The sequence below is a fragment of the Cervus elaphus genome, chromosome 5, assembly GCF_910594005.1.
Source record: "Cervus elaphus chromosome 5, mCerEla1.1, whole genome shotgun sequence".
NCBI classification, from domain to species: Eukaryota; Metazoa; Chordata; class Mammalia; order Artiodactyla; family Cervidae; genus Cervus; species Cervus elaphus.
In genome coordinates this window covers 3,249,034-3,266,438 of record NC_057819.1, presented here as the reverse complement: position 1 = coordinate 3,266,438, position 17,405 = coordinate 3,249,034, and the positions used below count along the sequence as shown (strand labels likewise).

The following is a 17,405-nucleotide window of genomic DNA, read 5'->3' as shown; positions in this document are numbered from 1 at the left end:
GGAGGAAGCCCTGGACCACGGGGAAGGGCCTGGAGCTGAGGCCAGCACGGCGCTGTGCTGCTGGCAGCCAGCTGCTCTTCTGGGACATTATGCAAAATGATGTAACTGAGTGAAAAAGTGGTGGTGAGCTGTCTACCTCTCCCTGCTCAAGTCGCTGAGCTGCTATCGTGGTGCGGGGTGCTCGTGGACGCAGAGTTCCAAGTCCGTGGTGTGTAGGAAGGCTCTGGGCCTGAAAAGACTGTGGCTTTTTGGTGCTTATCTCCTGGTACCCTGGAAGCTGAAATCAGGGAGGTCTTCTGTTGCTCCATTGGTGAGTCCCAGACTTGTGGTGGGCCTACCTGCACTGGAGAGAGCGAGTGAGATGGCCTGGAGCAGCAGCCTCAGAACGGGAGGGGCACCTGGAGACCAGGGAGTCCAGTGACTCAGTTTACAGATGAGGAAACCGTGGCCCAGAGACGGGGTGGGGTTTCAGCATCACCTAGCGAGTGGTCTTGGAACTACTATAAGCAAGCTGGAGGCTCATCCGTGACCAGCATCCAAGCTTCTGATTCTCTGACTGGTAGCCAGCTAGCATTTCCCCCTTGGAATTTCTGAGGTGACAGATTCTTACTCAGCACCCAGAATTTCTGAGTATCCTCTGGTGGTGTTCTTGTGCTTGTGCTTGTTCAACTCCTGGTGGATCTTTGACCTGGAGGTGGTTATGAACGGTGGTCTGTTCCTCCCCCTGCGGTGCCGCAGTGGTGGTGTGAGCAGACTGTCAGGAGTCCCGGCCTCAACTCCACATCCCTTAGTCCGCCGAGAGGTCTCATGCTGCAGTTTCCTGAGGGGTAGAAGCTTTTCCTTCATTACGTTTATATTTATTTTTTACTTACAGTAGGTGATACTGATTTTCTATTTTCAGCATGGATATAAGTCTTCTCTTTATTGAAAGTTGGTAGATTTAAACAAAATAAGGTAGATAGGATTCCAGCTTAGCCAAAGGGAAAATGCAAAAGATGGCAGTGTGGAAAATGTTGGACCAGATGACTTTTGTGGTCCTTGCCAGTTTCCTAACCTTTCACGGTTCCAAGGTTTTCTTTGTATTCTGGTGTGTGCTGTTCACAATCCTCTGGCCTGAGCAGAGTCACCCACCAACATAGAGGCCATCCAGAGTTAAGAGGACTGCCTGTGAACTTTCAGTCTGATTGAGCATGTATTTATCACTTGGGCAATTACCCGGGAGAATGGAAAGACACTGAGACAGGGTCCTGGTTCCAGCGGAGGCCGTCTTCCATTTGTGCACTGTGTTATTTACATGGTCCATTCTGGGCTACATTCACGGAAAGTTTCTGAGTCATTTTTCTCTGGCTAACACCCCATGACTGGCACCCTCTGCCGCTTCTAGGAAGTCTCAGGGGTTCAGTCATAATCTGAACTTCCAGACATGAGAGAAGATGGGGGTGTTGGTGTGGAGGGGGACACAGGGAGTGGGCTGCAGAAATGGGCAATCATGTCTCTGCCTTTCAGGGTTTCCCTGGGGAGAATCGTCACTCGGAGCTTGCTGACAGCCAAGGATGGCAAGCAAGGGGCCCTCGGCTTCTGCGTCCCCTGAAAACTCCAGTGCAGGGGGGCCCAGCGGCAGCAGCAATGGCGCTGGTGAGAGCGGAGGCCAGGACAGCACTTTCGAGTGCAACATCTGCCTGGACACAGCCAAGGACGCCGTCATCAGCCTGTGCGGCCACCTCTTCTGGTCAGTACCCCTTCCATTCTTCTGGGGAACACGTGCCAAGTTTAAAAAGCTTGTGGCCCTGGACAGCTTTGCAGCATTTTGGGTCCTGATATACTTGGGCCCAAAGGCAGGAGACCTGGGGTCTCATCCCTGCCATGCTGCTGATAAACTGAGTGACCTTGGACAGGTTCTGTCCCCACCCTGGGCTCCCTGTCCCCATCGCTAAAGTGACAGTGCTCACCATTTAATGAGCACTACTCCATGCCCACTTGCCACCCTGATCCAAGAGGCAGTTACAGCACAATGGTCCTGAGTAAGGACCTTGCCCTGAATCCTGACTCTGCCACTTTCCTCCTGAGTGACCATGGGCAAGGTGCTTCCTCACACAGTGCTTCATTTTATAGGATTGTTTCGGAGCATTCAGTGACTTAGAAGAGCACGTGGTGAATGTTATGTTTTGGCTGTGATCCTAATGTTTGTTACCATATTTTATGTATATCACAATGAAGTGGCAGAGTCAGTGTCCATTTCAGCCTTGGTGCTTACAGAAGCCCCTCCTGGCTCTGAGAATCTGGGTGAATGTCAAGATTTTATTGATTTATTTTTTTCCTCTTGCTTTTGATCTGGACCCTGAGGGGCAAATTGGGGGAACTAGAGGGATGAGAGTGCCAGCCAGGTAAGGTGCAGAGCGTGCCACCTGAGGCAGGCAGTTTGCGTGGTCGGGTTCATGTGAGACCTGAAGCTGCTGTGTGGGCAGGGGAGTATTAGAAACAAGATGGTTAGAGGAGAAGTGGGCCAGATTGTCAAACTTAGATTTGACTGAGCAGAACATGGAGCTGTTGAATGTTTTTGAGCAGAGGAGTGGTGTGAAGAAAGGGTCATTTAAATAATGTGTCAGTAAATTTAAATTGGCAGCAGGGAAAAGGATAAATTTATTAGTGTTGTTTTTTTTTTAGGAGGCTTTTGCTCTGATTATCAAGTTTTATGCAAAAACTGTTTGTCATCAGCCCTCTCTTAGAAATGGAAGATATTCTAGTTTTGTGACTGAGGTATCATAAAACCAAGATTTGAAAAAAAATGAAGAATTCAGTCAGGGTACCGATGGAAAGAACAGATTCAAAAATGAAACAGATGCTTCCAACCCAAGTGGTTTGTCCCCAAGCAAATCTGCTGTCCTTACTCTGTACCCCCTTGCTTGTCTGTGAAACAGAAACGGTTGCAGTCCCTCGAAGGTTAATGTGACGACTGTTGAGTGACACGGATACAGGAAGAGTCACTGAGCCACAGCCTGGCACACAGTGGTTGTTTATTGCCTGGGAGTGACCATTATCATTGTTAGAATCCAGAATTTTTCCTGGAGAGGCACCCCGTCTTCTCCCCTGCAGCCTGTGAGGGAAGCTGCCACTGGAGAGCTGCCACAGTTTGGGGTGCCCTCTGCTCTGTTGGGAATGGAGTTGCAGGGTTAATGTTGGAGTCAAGTGTCTGTCAAGTCCAGGGAGGTTGTGTGTCTGGGTTGTGAGGCTGACGTGTTGTTCAGTAATTGGGAAGGGAATTATCCTCTGAGTCCAGAGAAGATAGGTTATGTCTGCGTTTTCTACTGTTCTAGCACCTGGTAGGCATGCAGTAAATATTCGTTAGCTGAGTGGATGAATGAATGAAGAGAGAAAGAATAAATCTGGAGGTAGAGTAACTTTTCCTTCAATTCTGTAAACGTCTTTTGCACCCAGTGCTGGGCAGAAGAGGGACAGGAAACTGGAAGCCAGAAGACTTCTGTGTTATTTATTTTTGACTGTGCTGAATCTCCGTTGCTGAGCAGGTTTTTCTCTCATTGCAGATGGCAGGCTGTAGGATGCTCAGGCTTCAGCAGTTGTGGTGCATGAGCTTAGTTGCTCTGTGGCACGTGGGATCTTCCCGGATCAGGGATTGAACCCATGTCTCCTGCACTGGCAGGAGGATTCTTTACCACTGAGCCAGGGAAGCCCAGACTTCTGTTTTAGTCCTGGTGCCACAGGCAAGTGGTTTCATGTTTCAGAGTTTGGTTTCTTCGTTTGTACAATGAGAAATCAGGCAGCAGTCTCTCCCTAAGCTGGAGGTGGACCTTTCTGCCAAGCAGTGTCCCAGTCTTTCCATTATTTCAAGATGTCTTTACAGTGCACTTGAACTTTTAAGCTGCTTCCTGCCTGCAGCGCTCTCAGGGCTGAGGATAGCCTGAAGATTTTGTTAAACTGGGTCTAGATCCCACCTTCCTTGTAAGCCTGAGGAGGCTGTGAACCCACTGAAGTTGAGTCTAAAATAGGACATGTGTGCATGTGCATGTGTGTGAGGATGCCCCCATGAATTTCCCTGCACAGAGGATCTTTAGCTTTTTTTGGTTTCCTTCAGAGGTCGTAACTCCCCGAAGGTCGATTTGTAGAGAAGCTGGGTTTGGGATGGTCTGGAACCTGGGGATCTTCATAAGTAGTGGGACTCCGAGGGTAGAGACTAGGATCTTGTCTCCATTGCTTCCCTTGCTCTGTGGCTTTAGCTCAGTCTTCCTAGTTTCTGATACCAGCAATCCCCGCAGACCCTCAGTGGGTTGCAGTGCTCCACAGTTCAATCCTTTTGCCCCTTTTTCTGCTGCCACGTTACCCAGTGTTTCTGTTAACGAAATCATTTTTTTACCTTTCCCCCTTTCTCTTTCTCCTTGATGAATGGTTGCCCTGGGGACTCTTGCAGTTGGCCGTGTTTACATCAGGTAAGATGCATTTCATTTTACTTTGTCTTTCATCAGCTGTGGTTGCACAAGACACCCCTGGTCTCAGGAGACTGCTGTCAGCAGCTGCAATCTCCCCTGCTTGTGGGCTCATTTGCCTGCGTTCCCCCCCAACCCTGTGTATACACCTGCCTGCTGACAGCCACTTGATGAAACAGGAGGTCAGTGGCGTCCCAGGTGGGATGCTCCTGACTTTGCTGCCAGTGGCCTTTGTGGCTTTGGCAAGCTGCTCTTCTCTGGGTCTCATTCCCTTATGTGTAAATCAGGTTGGATGTGATAGTATGTTAGATTTTATTGTTGAGATTGTGCTTCTATAAAAGGTACCTCCCATCATATCAACAATATTTCTAGCCTTAAAGACCTTGAAAATACTAGGAAGGGGAGAACTCTTTTGGTATCAATGGAGAGCTTCTATGAGAGGGAAGAAGTCTGTTTTCCCGGCATCTGATTATTATGAAAACCAGTTAGTAAGTCTTCTCCAAGACCCAGGCGCCTGCTTGGTGGGACAGAGCGGGGCCTGGCTGGCTGTGAATAATCTCTGCTGGCTGACAGTCTCCATGGTTGTTGGCAGTCAAGCCCTGTACTCGTAGGTGGCTTGGGAATGTAGGGGGAGGTTAGAAGTTCCAGACCGCTGGAGCCTCCGAATCTGAATGGGAGAAGCAGAGGAGGCAAGAGGGCTTTCCACTGCATTTCCAGCTCTGCATTCTGAGCCCAGGGGAACCGGGTAGAGCATGTCTGTTCTAAATCGATAGAGAGCACGCAGCACACTTTCGTGCTTCTGACAGTAAAATAAAGGCAGTAGGATATAAAGTCATCGGAGGCTACGTTCTCCTCGCCCTGAAGTTCTAGATTCACATTTATGTGATAAACTACGTATCACTGTGTCTAAAGGTACCATTTATGCTTTAAGATAAATATTGAGTGTGTGTGTGTATATATATACAGAGAGATTATAAATAAGTAATGTCTACAAAGATACTAATGTAATGTATTTCTATTTTAATTTTGTTTTTGAGAAAATTAAACAAAGTTATTTTAATATGACCAGGGAAAGGACCTTGAAAACTCAAAATGGGATTGTTGTTTTTAATTTTGAAAGAAGTAGTTGAATGCAAAAATTAATGAAAGTGCATTAAAAAACACTAAGCAAATTTAGATAATAAGAAAAATCTATCCTTAGCACATAGTAAATAACCAGAAAATGGTCAGTTTATGTCTAGATACTGATGACTAAGGTACATAGTTGTTGAGGAAATGCTGTAAAAACAAGAAACAGAAAAATATAACTGTCAGGATCATACAATTGATCTGTTAGGGGAGGTGGAGATGTAGAGTTTGTTATATTGGGACTTCCTGGGGTCCAACGGTTAAGACTCTGTGCTCCCAATGCAGGGGGTGGGGGTTCAATCCCTGGTCGGGAAACAGATCCTACATAACACAGGGCATGGCCAAAAAGAAAAATAAAGTTTGTTATACTTAGGTGTGCGTGCTCAGTTATGTCTGATTCTTTGTGACTCCATGGACTATATATAGCCCGCCAGGCTCCTCTGTCTATGGAATTTCCCAGGCAAGAATACTGGAGTGGGTTGCCATTTTCTTCTTGGAGGATCTTCCCCACCCAGGGATTGAACCTACGTCTCCTGCTTGGTAGGTGGATTCTTTACCACTATGACACCTGTGGCTCAGACGGTAAAGCGTCTGTCTACAATGCGGGAGACCCGGGTTCAATCCCTGGGTTGGGAAGATCCCCTGGAGAAGGAAATGGCAACCCACTCCAGTACTATTGCCTGGAAAATCTCATGGACGGAGGAGCCTGGTAGGCTACAGTCCATGGGGTCGCAAGGAGTCGGACACGACTGAGCGACTTCACTTTCACTTTGCACTTTCTATGACACCTGGGAAACCCTTGTTACATCTACAACCTAACCTGAGATTAGATCTGTCAGACCTCTTGACACAGCTCCAGGCCTGCAGTTTCTTCCTGCTGGGAAGCCCCATGAGAGAATGAAGCATTAAAAAGCCTGTTTAATTATGATGGCATTTAAAGGTAGTTTTGATTGCACCACTAGTAAATATTTATCAAGTGCCAGGTGCAAGATGAGAGACTTGGGTTCTTTGAGATGTTCCTTGCTGGTGCTCATGTTTCCAGTGTGGGGCCTCTGGTCCCTGTAGCCCCCCTGCTGGCTCTGACCCACCACCCTGGTGGGCTTGTTCCCTTCATGCACTTTTCTCTCCTGCTTGCAGTGGTTGGAGACGAGACCTAACAGACAGGTGTGTCCAGTTTGCAAAGCTGGCATCAGCCGAGACAAGGTCATTCCGCTCTATGGCAGGGGCAGCACTGGGCAGCAGGACCCCAGGTGAGTTCATGGGGCCCCTCTTACTGCTCCCCGTGGACGCAAACTCACTTCCATTCAGCATCCCTCACCCCTATCCTTTAGTAGGTGCTTAGAGACCCTCAGTTTCCAGCGCTTGGGATCCAGATGGGAGTCAGCCAGGAGGGGAGCGGAGCCAGGTTGCCGCTTGTTGGGCTGTAACACAGACGTGCCCTGAGCACCTGCTCATGGGCAGGTCGTGTGCTGGGCAGCATGCGGACTCCACCCCTGCAGGTGTGCAGGGTGCTGTGAGGGGGCCTGGGGAGCAGGGTGTCCAGCGGGAGGGTCTGCAGGGAGGGCGGTGGCTGTAGCAGTGATGTAGAGAGTCAGCGGGAGGGAACGGGGTTGGGAGACTTTCTGGGGTCTGAGATTTCTGGAGCTGGAGGCATGAGCAGGTCTGGCATGCTGTAGACACAAGTACTGAGAGCCTGCATGGTGTGGTGCGCATGCACGCACACACACACACACACACACACACACACACACACACACACACACACACACACACACACACACACACACCATGGTGTGGTGCGCACACACACACACACACACACACACACACACACACACACACACAGTCTTCCTGCAGCTCCTCCCCCACACACTCTCTCTCTGCCTGCATCACGCACACACAGACTCTCTCTCTCTCTTCCCCCCAAACTTTCTGAAGCGTCTCTCAACCTTCCGCCCCACTCCAGCATACCCTGTACCCAGACACATTGGCCTTCCCTTAAGGGACACACTTACCCTTTCACCTTCATGAGCCATTGTATTTATTGTCCCTTTGCCCTTTCTTCCCTGTAGGTCCTGCTCAACTCCCCTCTCCTCCTCTAAATTCTCCATCTTTAATGAGCAGCCCTAAAGTCACCTCCTCCTTGAAGCCGCCTTTCCTCCCCACTTTAGCTGCTTGCACCCTGCTCCATTTAGTTGGCACCTCCATTAAAGAAGCCCCTTCTACACAGTAGTGTGATTGACTGTAGCCCCCTTTAATCCACAAACATCTCAGAAGTAGGGTCTGTCATAACCTACTGCCTGATGGGTAATAAGTCCTCAGTCCAGTATTTGTAGGGTGAGTGATGGAAGGGGTCAGGACCCAGAGGCAAAAGAACAGTGTAAAGTACTTGCCCAAGGGTAGTGGGAGGTAAAGCTGAAGGTGATGGGGCGGAACAGAGAGACCCTGAATCTCAGCCCTCTCTGCTGATAGGCCGTCTTCTATTCCAGTTTGGATTTTGGGTTTTTGACACGGTGACCCACTGGCAGTCATAACCAGTCTGGGTCCAGCTCTCTATTAGAGGAGTAAGCCAAGAGCAATCTGATGAGCATCTTGTAGCAAGTGGATTTTCTCTCTGGTTTTCTATACACTAGGGAAAGGCAATTGCAGGTAGCACAGAGTTGATAGTTGATCTTACTTGGCATTGCTTCATGTGCAGGGCATGAAAAGGGGCCCTGGCCTTGACCTTATTGGTGAAGGGCTCCCCCACTCAGGAAACAGATCAAAGCATTTCCTAATGGACTGACTTTATACCATTTCTTTCAGAGAGAAGACCCCTCCCCGTCCTCAAGGGCAGAGGCCAGAGCCGGAGAACAGAGGGGTAAGGAAAATTCTAGAACAAACCTTCTTGAACTGAGCCCCTGGCTTTAGAAGTTTCCCTCTTGGCCCTACACTTTTTCTCCTTGATTACAAAAGTAAAGGAAAATTTGCAAAATACAGGAACGAAAAGAGGGGAGAAAATAACTTATAATCACACCATCCAGAGATAACCACTGGAAACATTTTGGTCTGTTTTCTATTTTTCTATAATTATCTGTGTACACAAACTTTATAGATTTATTTGTGTGTGTGTATCTTTTACAGATAGATCTGTTTGTATACATGTGTTTTTATTTTTATGGCATTTGGCTCCTGTTTTGTAACCTTCTTTTAAAATTTTATTTTTTTTTAATTAAAAAATTTATTTTTAAAAATATTTCTTTTTAAAATTTTATTTAATGCCTTCTGTATGCTGGGCATTAATCTAGGCACTGGTGATATACATAGTGAACATACTAAAGATCCCTGTGTCTATGGAGTTCATAGGCATCCCTGGGAGATATTTCAGGTTCAGTTCAAGACTGCCACAGTAAAGTGAGTATCACAGTAAAGCAAGTCACACAATTTTTTTGGTGTTCCCAATGTGTATAAAAGTTATGTTTACACTATAGTCTCTTAAATGTGTAATAAGCAGACATAATTTTTAGACAGTAAATTAAATTATGGCCCAAAAAAAGTATATACTTCAATTAAGAAATACTTTATTGCTAAAAAATGCTATTATCTGAATCTTCAGCAAGTCTTAGTAGTAACACCAAAGATCACTGATCATCGATCACCCTAACAGATATAATAATGAACAAGTTTGGAATACTGTGAGAATTAGCAAAATATGATAAATCGAACAAATGATGTTGGAAAAATGGTGCCTATAGACAGACTTAGTGCAGGGTTGCCATAACCTTCCATTTGTAAAAAACACAGTGTCTGTGAAGCACAGTAAAGCAAGGCACAGTACAGTGAGAAATACCCTCAGAGGGAGGAGTTTGTAATGATGTATCTTGAGATTTTGCATCAGTAATATTTTACTTAATTGGCCGTTTAAGTGTTCAGATGGACTTAACGTAATTTATGTAATCCTTTGGATTGAATGGATATCTAACTGCATCCTTTTCTGTTTTATATTTAAAAAATACTCTGATGAATTTTTTTTTGGCCACACTGCACAGCCAGCTTGTAGGATCTTAGTTCCCCAACCAGGGATTGAACCCAGGACCTCGGCAGTGAAAACACCGAGTCCTAACTACTGGACCACCAGAGAATTCCCCCTTTGATGAATTTATAAATTTTTTGCAGGTTCATGATTACTGGGATAAATTCTTAGAAGTAGAGTTACTGGATTAAAAATTTGCATGTTTAAATTTGCACAAAACAAGTATATTTCATTTCCCCATCTTCTCTTCATCTGTGTGCTTGTGTATGTATATTTTTATGTAACCATTAGCATTCTGCTTTCTTCTCCAAGAAAAATTTTTTTTAATTAAAAATTTTTTATTTTGTATTGGGGTATAGCTGATTACCAATGCTAAAATTTAATTTTGACAATATTTTCCATGATGTTCTTAGTGTCCTCTTTATTAGTTTTAATAATAATAAAAAATACTTCATTGAATTTTGAGGCATTATAATTTGTTTTTTTTCATTGAAGGACCTTTTAGTTGCTTTCAGATTGACGATCTTAATAACAGCAGTGAACACTTGACAGATGATTATTATATGTAAAGAACTTTATGTTAAGGCTTTATATGTATGATCTTTTTTTTTTTTTTTTGGTATGATCTTACTTAAACCTCACATCAACCCACTGAACAAAAGAGGAGACAGGCTTGTGAAGTGACTTGTCCACACAACAAAGCTGAAACCTAGACCAGGCTTGTATTGAGGTCCTGGCTGTTGACTACCAGATGACCCCATGTTAACTGTCCCAGGCTTTGGTTCCCAGCAGAGCATTGCTCCTAACACAGTCGTCTGAGGCCCCAGGAAGGCGGAGGCCCTGGCTGTGAAAACTGCGGTGCACCTCTGACGTCGACCAGCGTCCACTCACAGCTGCCAGGCAGGCTTTGCCTGCTCTGCCCCAGGAGCATAAGCCCACCACATGCGAGGACTTGTGGGGTTACACAGGTGTTGCTGGAAGTGGGGCTGGAGGGTTAGTTCTTGGGCTGGCCCTGAATGAGGTGGTGGTTCCTGATGAAACTGTTGCACCTTACTGGGTAAGGCTGCCCTGATCCTGGGAGCCCTCAGACTCCACCCGGCTGGCTCTGAGTCAGAGCTTTTCTGTACCAAGGAGATGGAAACCAGTTGTTTTCCTTCCCTGTACATTTGCCCTCTTATCAAAATCAGCTGTTAGGCTTTAGAGGTAGTGCTGCCCAGCAGGAAGTTCAGAGCAGGTGCCAGGCTACACTCAGTAGGGATGGGGCGACCACTTCCATGACCTTCGAAAGACTCACAAGTGCAGGCCAGTCAGCTTTTTGTGGAGAGCAGTTAGCCCAACAATTTTTCTTACTAAAATTATTTTAAAATCATTCATTCTAAGGATCTACCCACAGATGCAGAGGAGGAGAGTTTTTTTTAAGATGTGCACAATAATTAAGAACATGGCGGGGGAAGGGGGGGTGCTCCACGTGGTTAAGACTCTGCACTTCCGTTACAGGGGGCTCGGGATCGATCCCTGGTCAGGAAACTAAGATCCCAAATGCTGCTCGGTGCTGCCAAAAAAATAAAAACAATATGCTTTGGGACTTCGCTGGTGGTTCAGTGGCTAAAACTCTGAGCTCCTAAGGCAGGGGGCCCAGGTTCCATCCCTGGTCAGGGAACTGGATCCCACATGCCACAACTGGCGCACACCTGGTGCAGCCAAATGTTAAAAAAGGAAAAAAAGAGCCTGGACTTTCAGACCGTATTGATCTAGTTTCAGCTCTAAACTCTACCCCTTACCAGCTGTGTGACCTTGGTCAAGTTATTTCACCTCTGAGCCTTGGTTTGTTCCTCTGTGAATGTGGGTGATGCTGATGTAAGAATTAAATGTGATTTGAGTATCCCAGTGCTTCACTTGGTGCCCAGCACAAAGTTGGCACTTAGAAAATAGAAGTTAACCTATTTGCAGTATTGCAGTTCCTGCTGAATCTTTTCATGTGAAAGATGATGCCGTGTAGAACACATTATAGAGAAAAAAGCTGAGGATGATACCAGACTGCAGACAGTGATCATTGCAGGGAGGAGTTAGGAAGTGGAGGGTGAACAAGGAGACCTCTGACTTTCTATGTCATTTATTCCTATAATATGTGAATTTCTCATAGCAGGCATATATTACTTTTGTAATCAGGAGAAAAAGTGTTTTGAAGTCTTAAAATTCTCTGTGACAATATTAAAAGAAAAATTTGAGGGAAAATACTTAGCCATATCTTTTCCACCTGTGTACATATTGTCTTATACTTGTGATCATGGTGTGCAGTTTTATCTGATAACTTGTCACAAGAGTCTTTCTATGTTCCTGCATAGTCATTGTACCGTTATTTGGGAGGAGGTATGGAAATTGTGATCATGGTCTCCATTGTTGGCTAATTATGGTTCCACTTTCTTTTGCTGTTACAGATAGTGTGTAGCTTATTCTATGTTCCTTTGTAATTGGACATAGGGGTTATTGCCACTTCGGCTGTTATAAAGCATGAAAAGTTTTACTGGCTACTGTGGGACTCTGGGAAAGAAGCCCTGGAGCTCTGAGAACCCTCACATGCATCAGTAGAGAGTTCCACTTTGGGCCAGAGCCAGTCCTTTCTGGCGTTCGCAGCTCCTTGGCTGGGCCACCTGGAAGGGCAGAGGGGCAGAGCTCCTCTGCCTTGGGGTTGAGAAGGGAGGAAAAGAGGGTGGGAGGTGCCACTCGTATGTAAGGTGACATGTGACAGGTATGGGAGAAACCTGCTGGTCCTAAATTGCATCTCTTCCACACAGGGATTCCAAGGGTTTGGATTTGGAGATGGTGGCTTCCAGATGTCTTTTGGAATTGGGGCCTTTCCCTTTGGCATATTTGCCACAGCATTTAACATAAATGATGGGCGGCCTCCTCCAGGTAAGACCCTGTTCTCTTGGTAATTTTGCTTGCAGACTGCTTGGAATTGTGCAGTATGTATGTTACTACATGGATAATCAGGCTTTTCAAAATGTGCTAAACTCTTTTCAAATTACTGGTAGTCCTGGTCATGACATTGCACACTTACCAAGCGTTAGGCACATTCAGAGTGCTTTCCATCATAAACTTGGGGGTCCTCACGATGAGCCTGTGGGACAGGGGTGCAATCAGCTCCATTTTACAAATCAGAAAACACTCAGTAGTTTCCCAAGATATATCCCATGCCCCTAAAATGAAAAGGGACAAATTGTACCAGCTGAGTAGAAGCATCATCCTGGGCGCATACCCCTCACCTTTGACCATTGGGGGCAGGGAGGGCAGGGAGACTGCATGGAGTCATCAGGACCTTTTGATTCTAGCATCTGGCCAGTTTCCCCCAGGACACATGTGGGGCTGGTCCTAAATCCCACCCTTTGTTCCTTTGGGAACTCTGCCGGGGTCTGCCACCTGCTTCTGCCTTTGTCCCTTCAGCCAGCTTGAGTGCCAACTCGTTCAATGTAGGGCGGGGTGGTGAGGTAGATGCCCTGGGCTCTGTTACAGTCTGATGCCCGGGCCTGGATCCTGACCGGAGCTGCCGAGGGCCACTGAGCACTGCTTGTGCTCACCGGGGCCTCAAGTGTGCTGGGCACAGTGCATGGTTCCAGACCAGGAGCTTATGCTCTCAGGACAGTAGCCTCTCCTGAGCTGTCCATTCTTCTCTTGCCTCCACCCTGGTGCTTGGCACATGGCAGACAATCAACGAGTCTTTGTTGCCTGCCTGACTCCACCAGAGCGCCTCACTGGGGAGGAGCTCGGCACCACGCAATCTGGGGACTGCCCTTCCTGACTTTATCCACCCCAGAAGTTTCTCCTCTCCTCATCTGCTGTTTCAGCAGAGGAAAGAGATCCCAAAGTGCCAGGGGTGCTCTGCTCCGCAGGAGCCGGTCAGGGTGCTGGGAAGGAGCAGGCACTTGCCTGGGAGCATGTTTCCATCCAGCCTGGCCCAGCCTCGCCTGGGGTTTCCCAGGTGCGCAGAGTTCACAGCCAGGCTGACCCCAGATCACTTCATCCCCCTGCCCCAGTCACAGACGGTTTTCCCTGTTGTGTTGAGTACAGTTTGCCCATCTGGGGTGGAGATTCTCCTAACTCCTTGCCGCACAAAGCAGGAGGAGGAGCTCTGCATAGTAGCTTTCCTCAGAGCAGAGAGGAGTGGAGACCCAGGTTCTCAGCCCATTTCTGCCCTGAGTTTGCTGTGCACTAAGGGAGACTGGTCGTCTTGTCTGTCTGGGCTCTAGTTCTTGCCTCTGGAAAAGGAAGACACCCCACACAGGGCTCCCTGAAACCCCTCCTGACTCACCAGTGCCAGGACCCGGAGACTCCATGACTCGGGGGCGGTGTGCAGAGGCTGAGAGCACAGCTGCGGGGTCTCCACCAGCTCATGGACCTCAAGGTGTTGGGAAGGTCCCCTCATACCTGTGCTTCAGTTCTTCTTACACAAAATGGGATAAAAGTACCCACTAGGCCGTAGTGTGTATACTAAACAGCACACATAAGATACTTAACAGATAGTAGCTTTTCTTTTCTTTTTTTCCTCTAAGACTTTGCTATTTTATGTGTACCTACAGGCAAAAACCCTCTTAGGATAAACTGGAGACTTTTATCCTCGTTATTACATGATTCCACATTTTTTAAAATAATTTTAATTTTGTTTTGTCTGACATTATTTGGGGTTGGAAGTATTTTTAGTGTAGCAGGATTCTGTTGTAAAGAGAGGAAGGTTGATGCTCTGGACTTCTGACCCCAGCAGGCAGTGTGTACAGCTGTAGCATTCTCACAGCCTCTCTCCTCCCTCGTGTCCCTCCAGCTGTCCCGGGAACGCCCCAGTACGTGGACGAGCAGTTCCTCTCACGCCTCTTCCTGTTTGTGGCCCTGGTGATCATGTTCTGGCTATTGATTGCCTAATGCTGGGCTCCCAGCCCACATCCACGGCAGGGCCTCTGGACCGGTGACACGCCACCCCCACTCTTGATGTTTGACTTCCTGGCTAATCCTGACCCCTGGAATCAGCGGGGTTAGCGACACGTCAAGGAGTCTTGCTTCTCCATCAGAGCTTTTGGGACTCAAGACCAGCCATTGAGGACTCTGGAGTCTGGCCACTGCTGTAAACACCCTGCTGTAACCTCAGGCCTTGGCATCAAGTTGGTCTCTCACTGGTTACACCATGAAATTCTGTTCCAGCCAGCTCAGCAGGTCCTGACTCCTCACAGGGGAGAAGCAGAAGAAGAACTGTCCAGTTTCACCCGAAGTTAACATTACAAAGACAAAGGGATGAACCCATTGTGGAAACTTTCTTCCATCTCTTTAAATACCCCTTGGTGAGTGGCCTCTGGAGTCGGTGGGACTCCTCGAACAGAGAGGTTCTGCTGCCGCATCCCAGTGCTGTTCTGTCCTGTTTCCTCCTCTTTCTCCTCAGCAGAGATGCATGAAATTGCTGTTCTGTTAAGATCCTAATTGCAGCAGCTGGAGCTGGGTTGATTCATGAACTCACCAGAGACCCAAAGATTTATTGCCTCTGGGCCTTGTTCAGTGTCTTTGGCTCCAGAGTGGCCTGAATGACCTCCCGATTTCCTGACATAGATTACCCTCAGAGACATGTGGTTGCCCATCACCTTATCCTCCAGAACTATGCACATCTGCCTCCTGTCCGGGGGCACCAACGCAGGTGATTGCCGAGCCTGGGACTGACTGCATCTTAGGAGAGACCTGCTGTGGGATTGAGGTGGGGTTCCGAGCTTGGATGCAGAGAGGACTGAGCAAGCAGCCATCCCAAAGGCCACAGAGGCTCTGGGTGCATCCTCGCCCAGACCCCCCAGAGGAGACTGGGAGGCCGTGTTGAGTCATCCCAGCAGCATGTTGAAGACCACTCTTCTCAGACCAGGTTGTCCTTAATGAAGAGGCGGGGACGGGGAGACCAGCATGTGACTCTGATTTTGGTACGGCTCCAGGACCTTCCCTGTGTGTGCTAGACCCAGGGGAGCACGCGACTCCAGAGCAGGCAGCCCCTGGTGTTTTGTAGAGCCGGGCGCAGAGACCAAGAGCCTCAGCATGATGAGAGGATGCGGTCTTCCCGTGGAAAGCTTCCCCTGGAAATGTCCAGGGAAGCCATTCCTCCCCAGCCCTTGATCTGATTTTCAATCTCACAAGCTTCTTCCTCTGAATGTGATTGAGGAAGTGTGGTGCTGGCAGCAGGCCAGTTCACCGGGTGGGATGGTTCTCGCTCTGCCGGTCTGGCCTCTTCCTAGAAATCTAGTCTCTTACAGGAGAGACCCTCAGGGTGGGGGAAGGTGGATTTACTCTGGGGCGCTCTGTCCCTTCACTGGTCCACACTGCTCCTGGGTTTACCCCAGTTGAGAGCCCCACCTGGTGTGTGTTCCAGATACGGCTCTGCACAGCCTGTGGTAACCAAGACCTGGAGGAAGATGAGGGAAGCCCTCTGCCCTCTCCACTGCAACCCCCTTCTGCCACCCCATACCTTTCAGTGCCAGAACTCAGTGTTCAAACCGACAAAACACAAGTATTGAATAGGTGGTTCGTTTACCGAACCCATTTGGTAGGAATAAGCCACCTGCTTTACAGCGTGCCTGATGGATTTTAAACATTCTCTGGGCGCCCACGGAAGAGTGCCCTTTTTATCACCTCTGGAAATCCCCAAAGTGTGAGGGCCCCTGAAGTTTCTCAGTGTGATGGTCCCACCTAGTGATGGGCAAGAGGACTTCGGTTGGATGGATCCAACAGAAATGGGTCTGCAGAAGAAAGGTTAAAGAAAGAAGGATTGCAGGTAGGAAGACAAGTAATTTGGACCCTTCAACGAAGTGTAGTGAGCCCAGGAGAGCTCCACCAGCAAAGGCACCCCAGGAACCTGTTAGCAAAGCCAGGTTGGCCCTGTGCTAATCTTGAACCTTGCAGGTCCCCACTTGCCCTCTGCCAGGAGCTGGGGCAGGAGAGCCAACTTGGGACTGCTGGCCCAGCCCCGACAGGGAGCCCCCTTCCAACCACCCCCCTGCAGGCTCACCATGTTGCCTCTCTGCTGAGGCAGTTTTCCTTTCTTTTGTGTGTGTTTCTATGTTCTTGGTCCCCAGCCCCTCCTGCCACCTTTGTGGATCAAGACCAGGTCCCAACCACAGTCAGAAAACAACACCGTGTACAGTGGCACACCTTGACCAGTCACTAATTTTCACTGTTGTGAAAGTGATTTGATTTAGAATTAAACAAATGGTTTTACATAACTGTGAGCTGTGGAGTTTCTGTGTCAGTGGAGTTGGGGGTATGGGCTGGGGACTCATCACACTGGTCTGACCTCTTCAAAGCACCTTTGCGTCCTCAGGAATGTTAAACTGAGGATGAAAGTCTTCAGACACCCGTGGATAGTTAGAAATGAGAAGTTTAGGTTAGAGGCCTGGTTTCATAGACAGCCCCACCCAAGTTGTGACCTGTGTGGCAGACAGACCCAGTTCTGATAAGTGTATGAAAATCTGAAGCTTGCAGGCTGCCACCATGGATCCTAGCTTGTGGCCCGAAAGAGCCTTGAGGAAAATCGGGTTGTTGAGTGTCAGCATGTCTCTCCATGTTCCTTGACAAGGCAGGCTGTCTTGTCCTCCAGCCATGCCCTCCACCTTGAGCAGGGGCCATGCTGCTCTGTGAGGTTCCTTGGAAGACGGTGGGATTACAAACCTGGCCCAGCCTCAAGCTCCCCAGCACATCAGAGCTACAGGTCATCCCACTGAAAGGAGCTCTCTTCACCCTCTGAAACTTTGACCTCACAGTTAGCAAGTTGAATGTCAAGATGTAGTAGAAAATGCAAGGATAAGGGAGCT

At 48.0% G+C, this 17,405-nt stretch overlaps 1 protein-coding gene across 1 annotated transcript in view; it reads left to right on the top strand.

The window, feature by feature from the left end:
- RNF185 (ring finger protein 185) overlaps nucleotides 1-16,817 on the top strand; it is a 28,154-nt gene extending 11,337 nt beyond the window's left edge. Inside the window, exons 2-7 of the mRNA XM_043901302.1 lie at nucleotides 1,507-1,729; nucleotides 4,424-4,442; nucleotides 6,705-6,817; nucleotides 8,373-8,427; nucleotides 12,375-12,492; nucleotides 14,396-16,817. Of these exons, the coding sequence (XP_043757237.1) occupies nucleotides 1,554-1,729; nucleotides 4,424-4,442; nucleotides 6,705-6,817; nucleotides 8,373-8,427; nucleotides 12,375-12,492; nucleotides 14,396-14,493 (579 nt within the window). The 5' untranslated portion in view covers nucleotides 1,507-1,553 and the 3' untranslated portion in view covers nucleotides 14,494-16,817. The remainder of the gene's footprint in view (nucleotides 1-1,506; nucleotides 1,730-4,423; nucleotides 4,443-6,704; nucleotides 6,818-8,372; nucleotides 8,428-12,374; nucleotides 12,493-14,395) is intronic.
- Nucleotides 16,818-17,405: the final 588 nt, after the last annotated feature.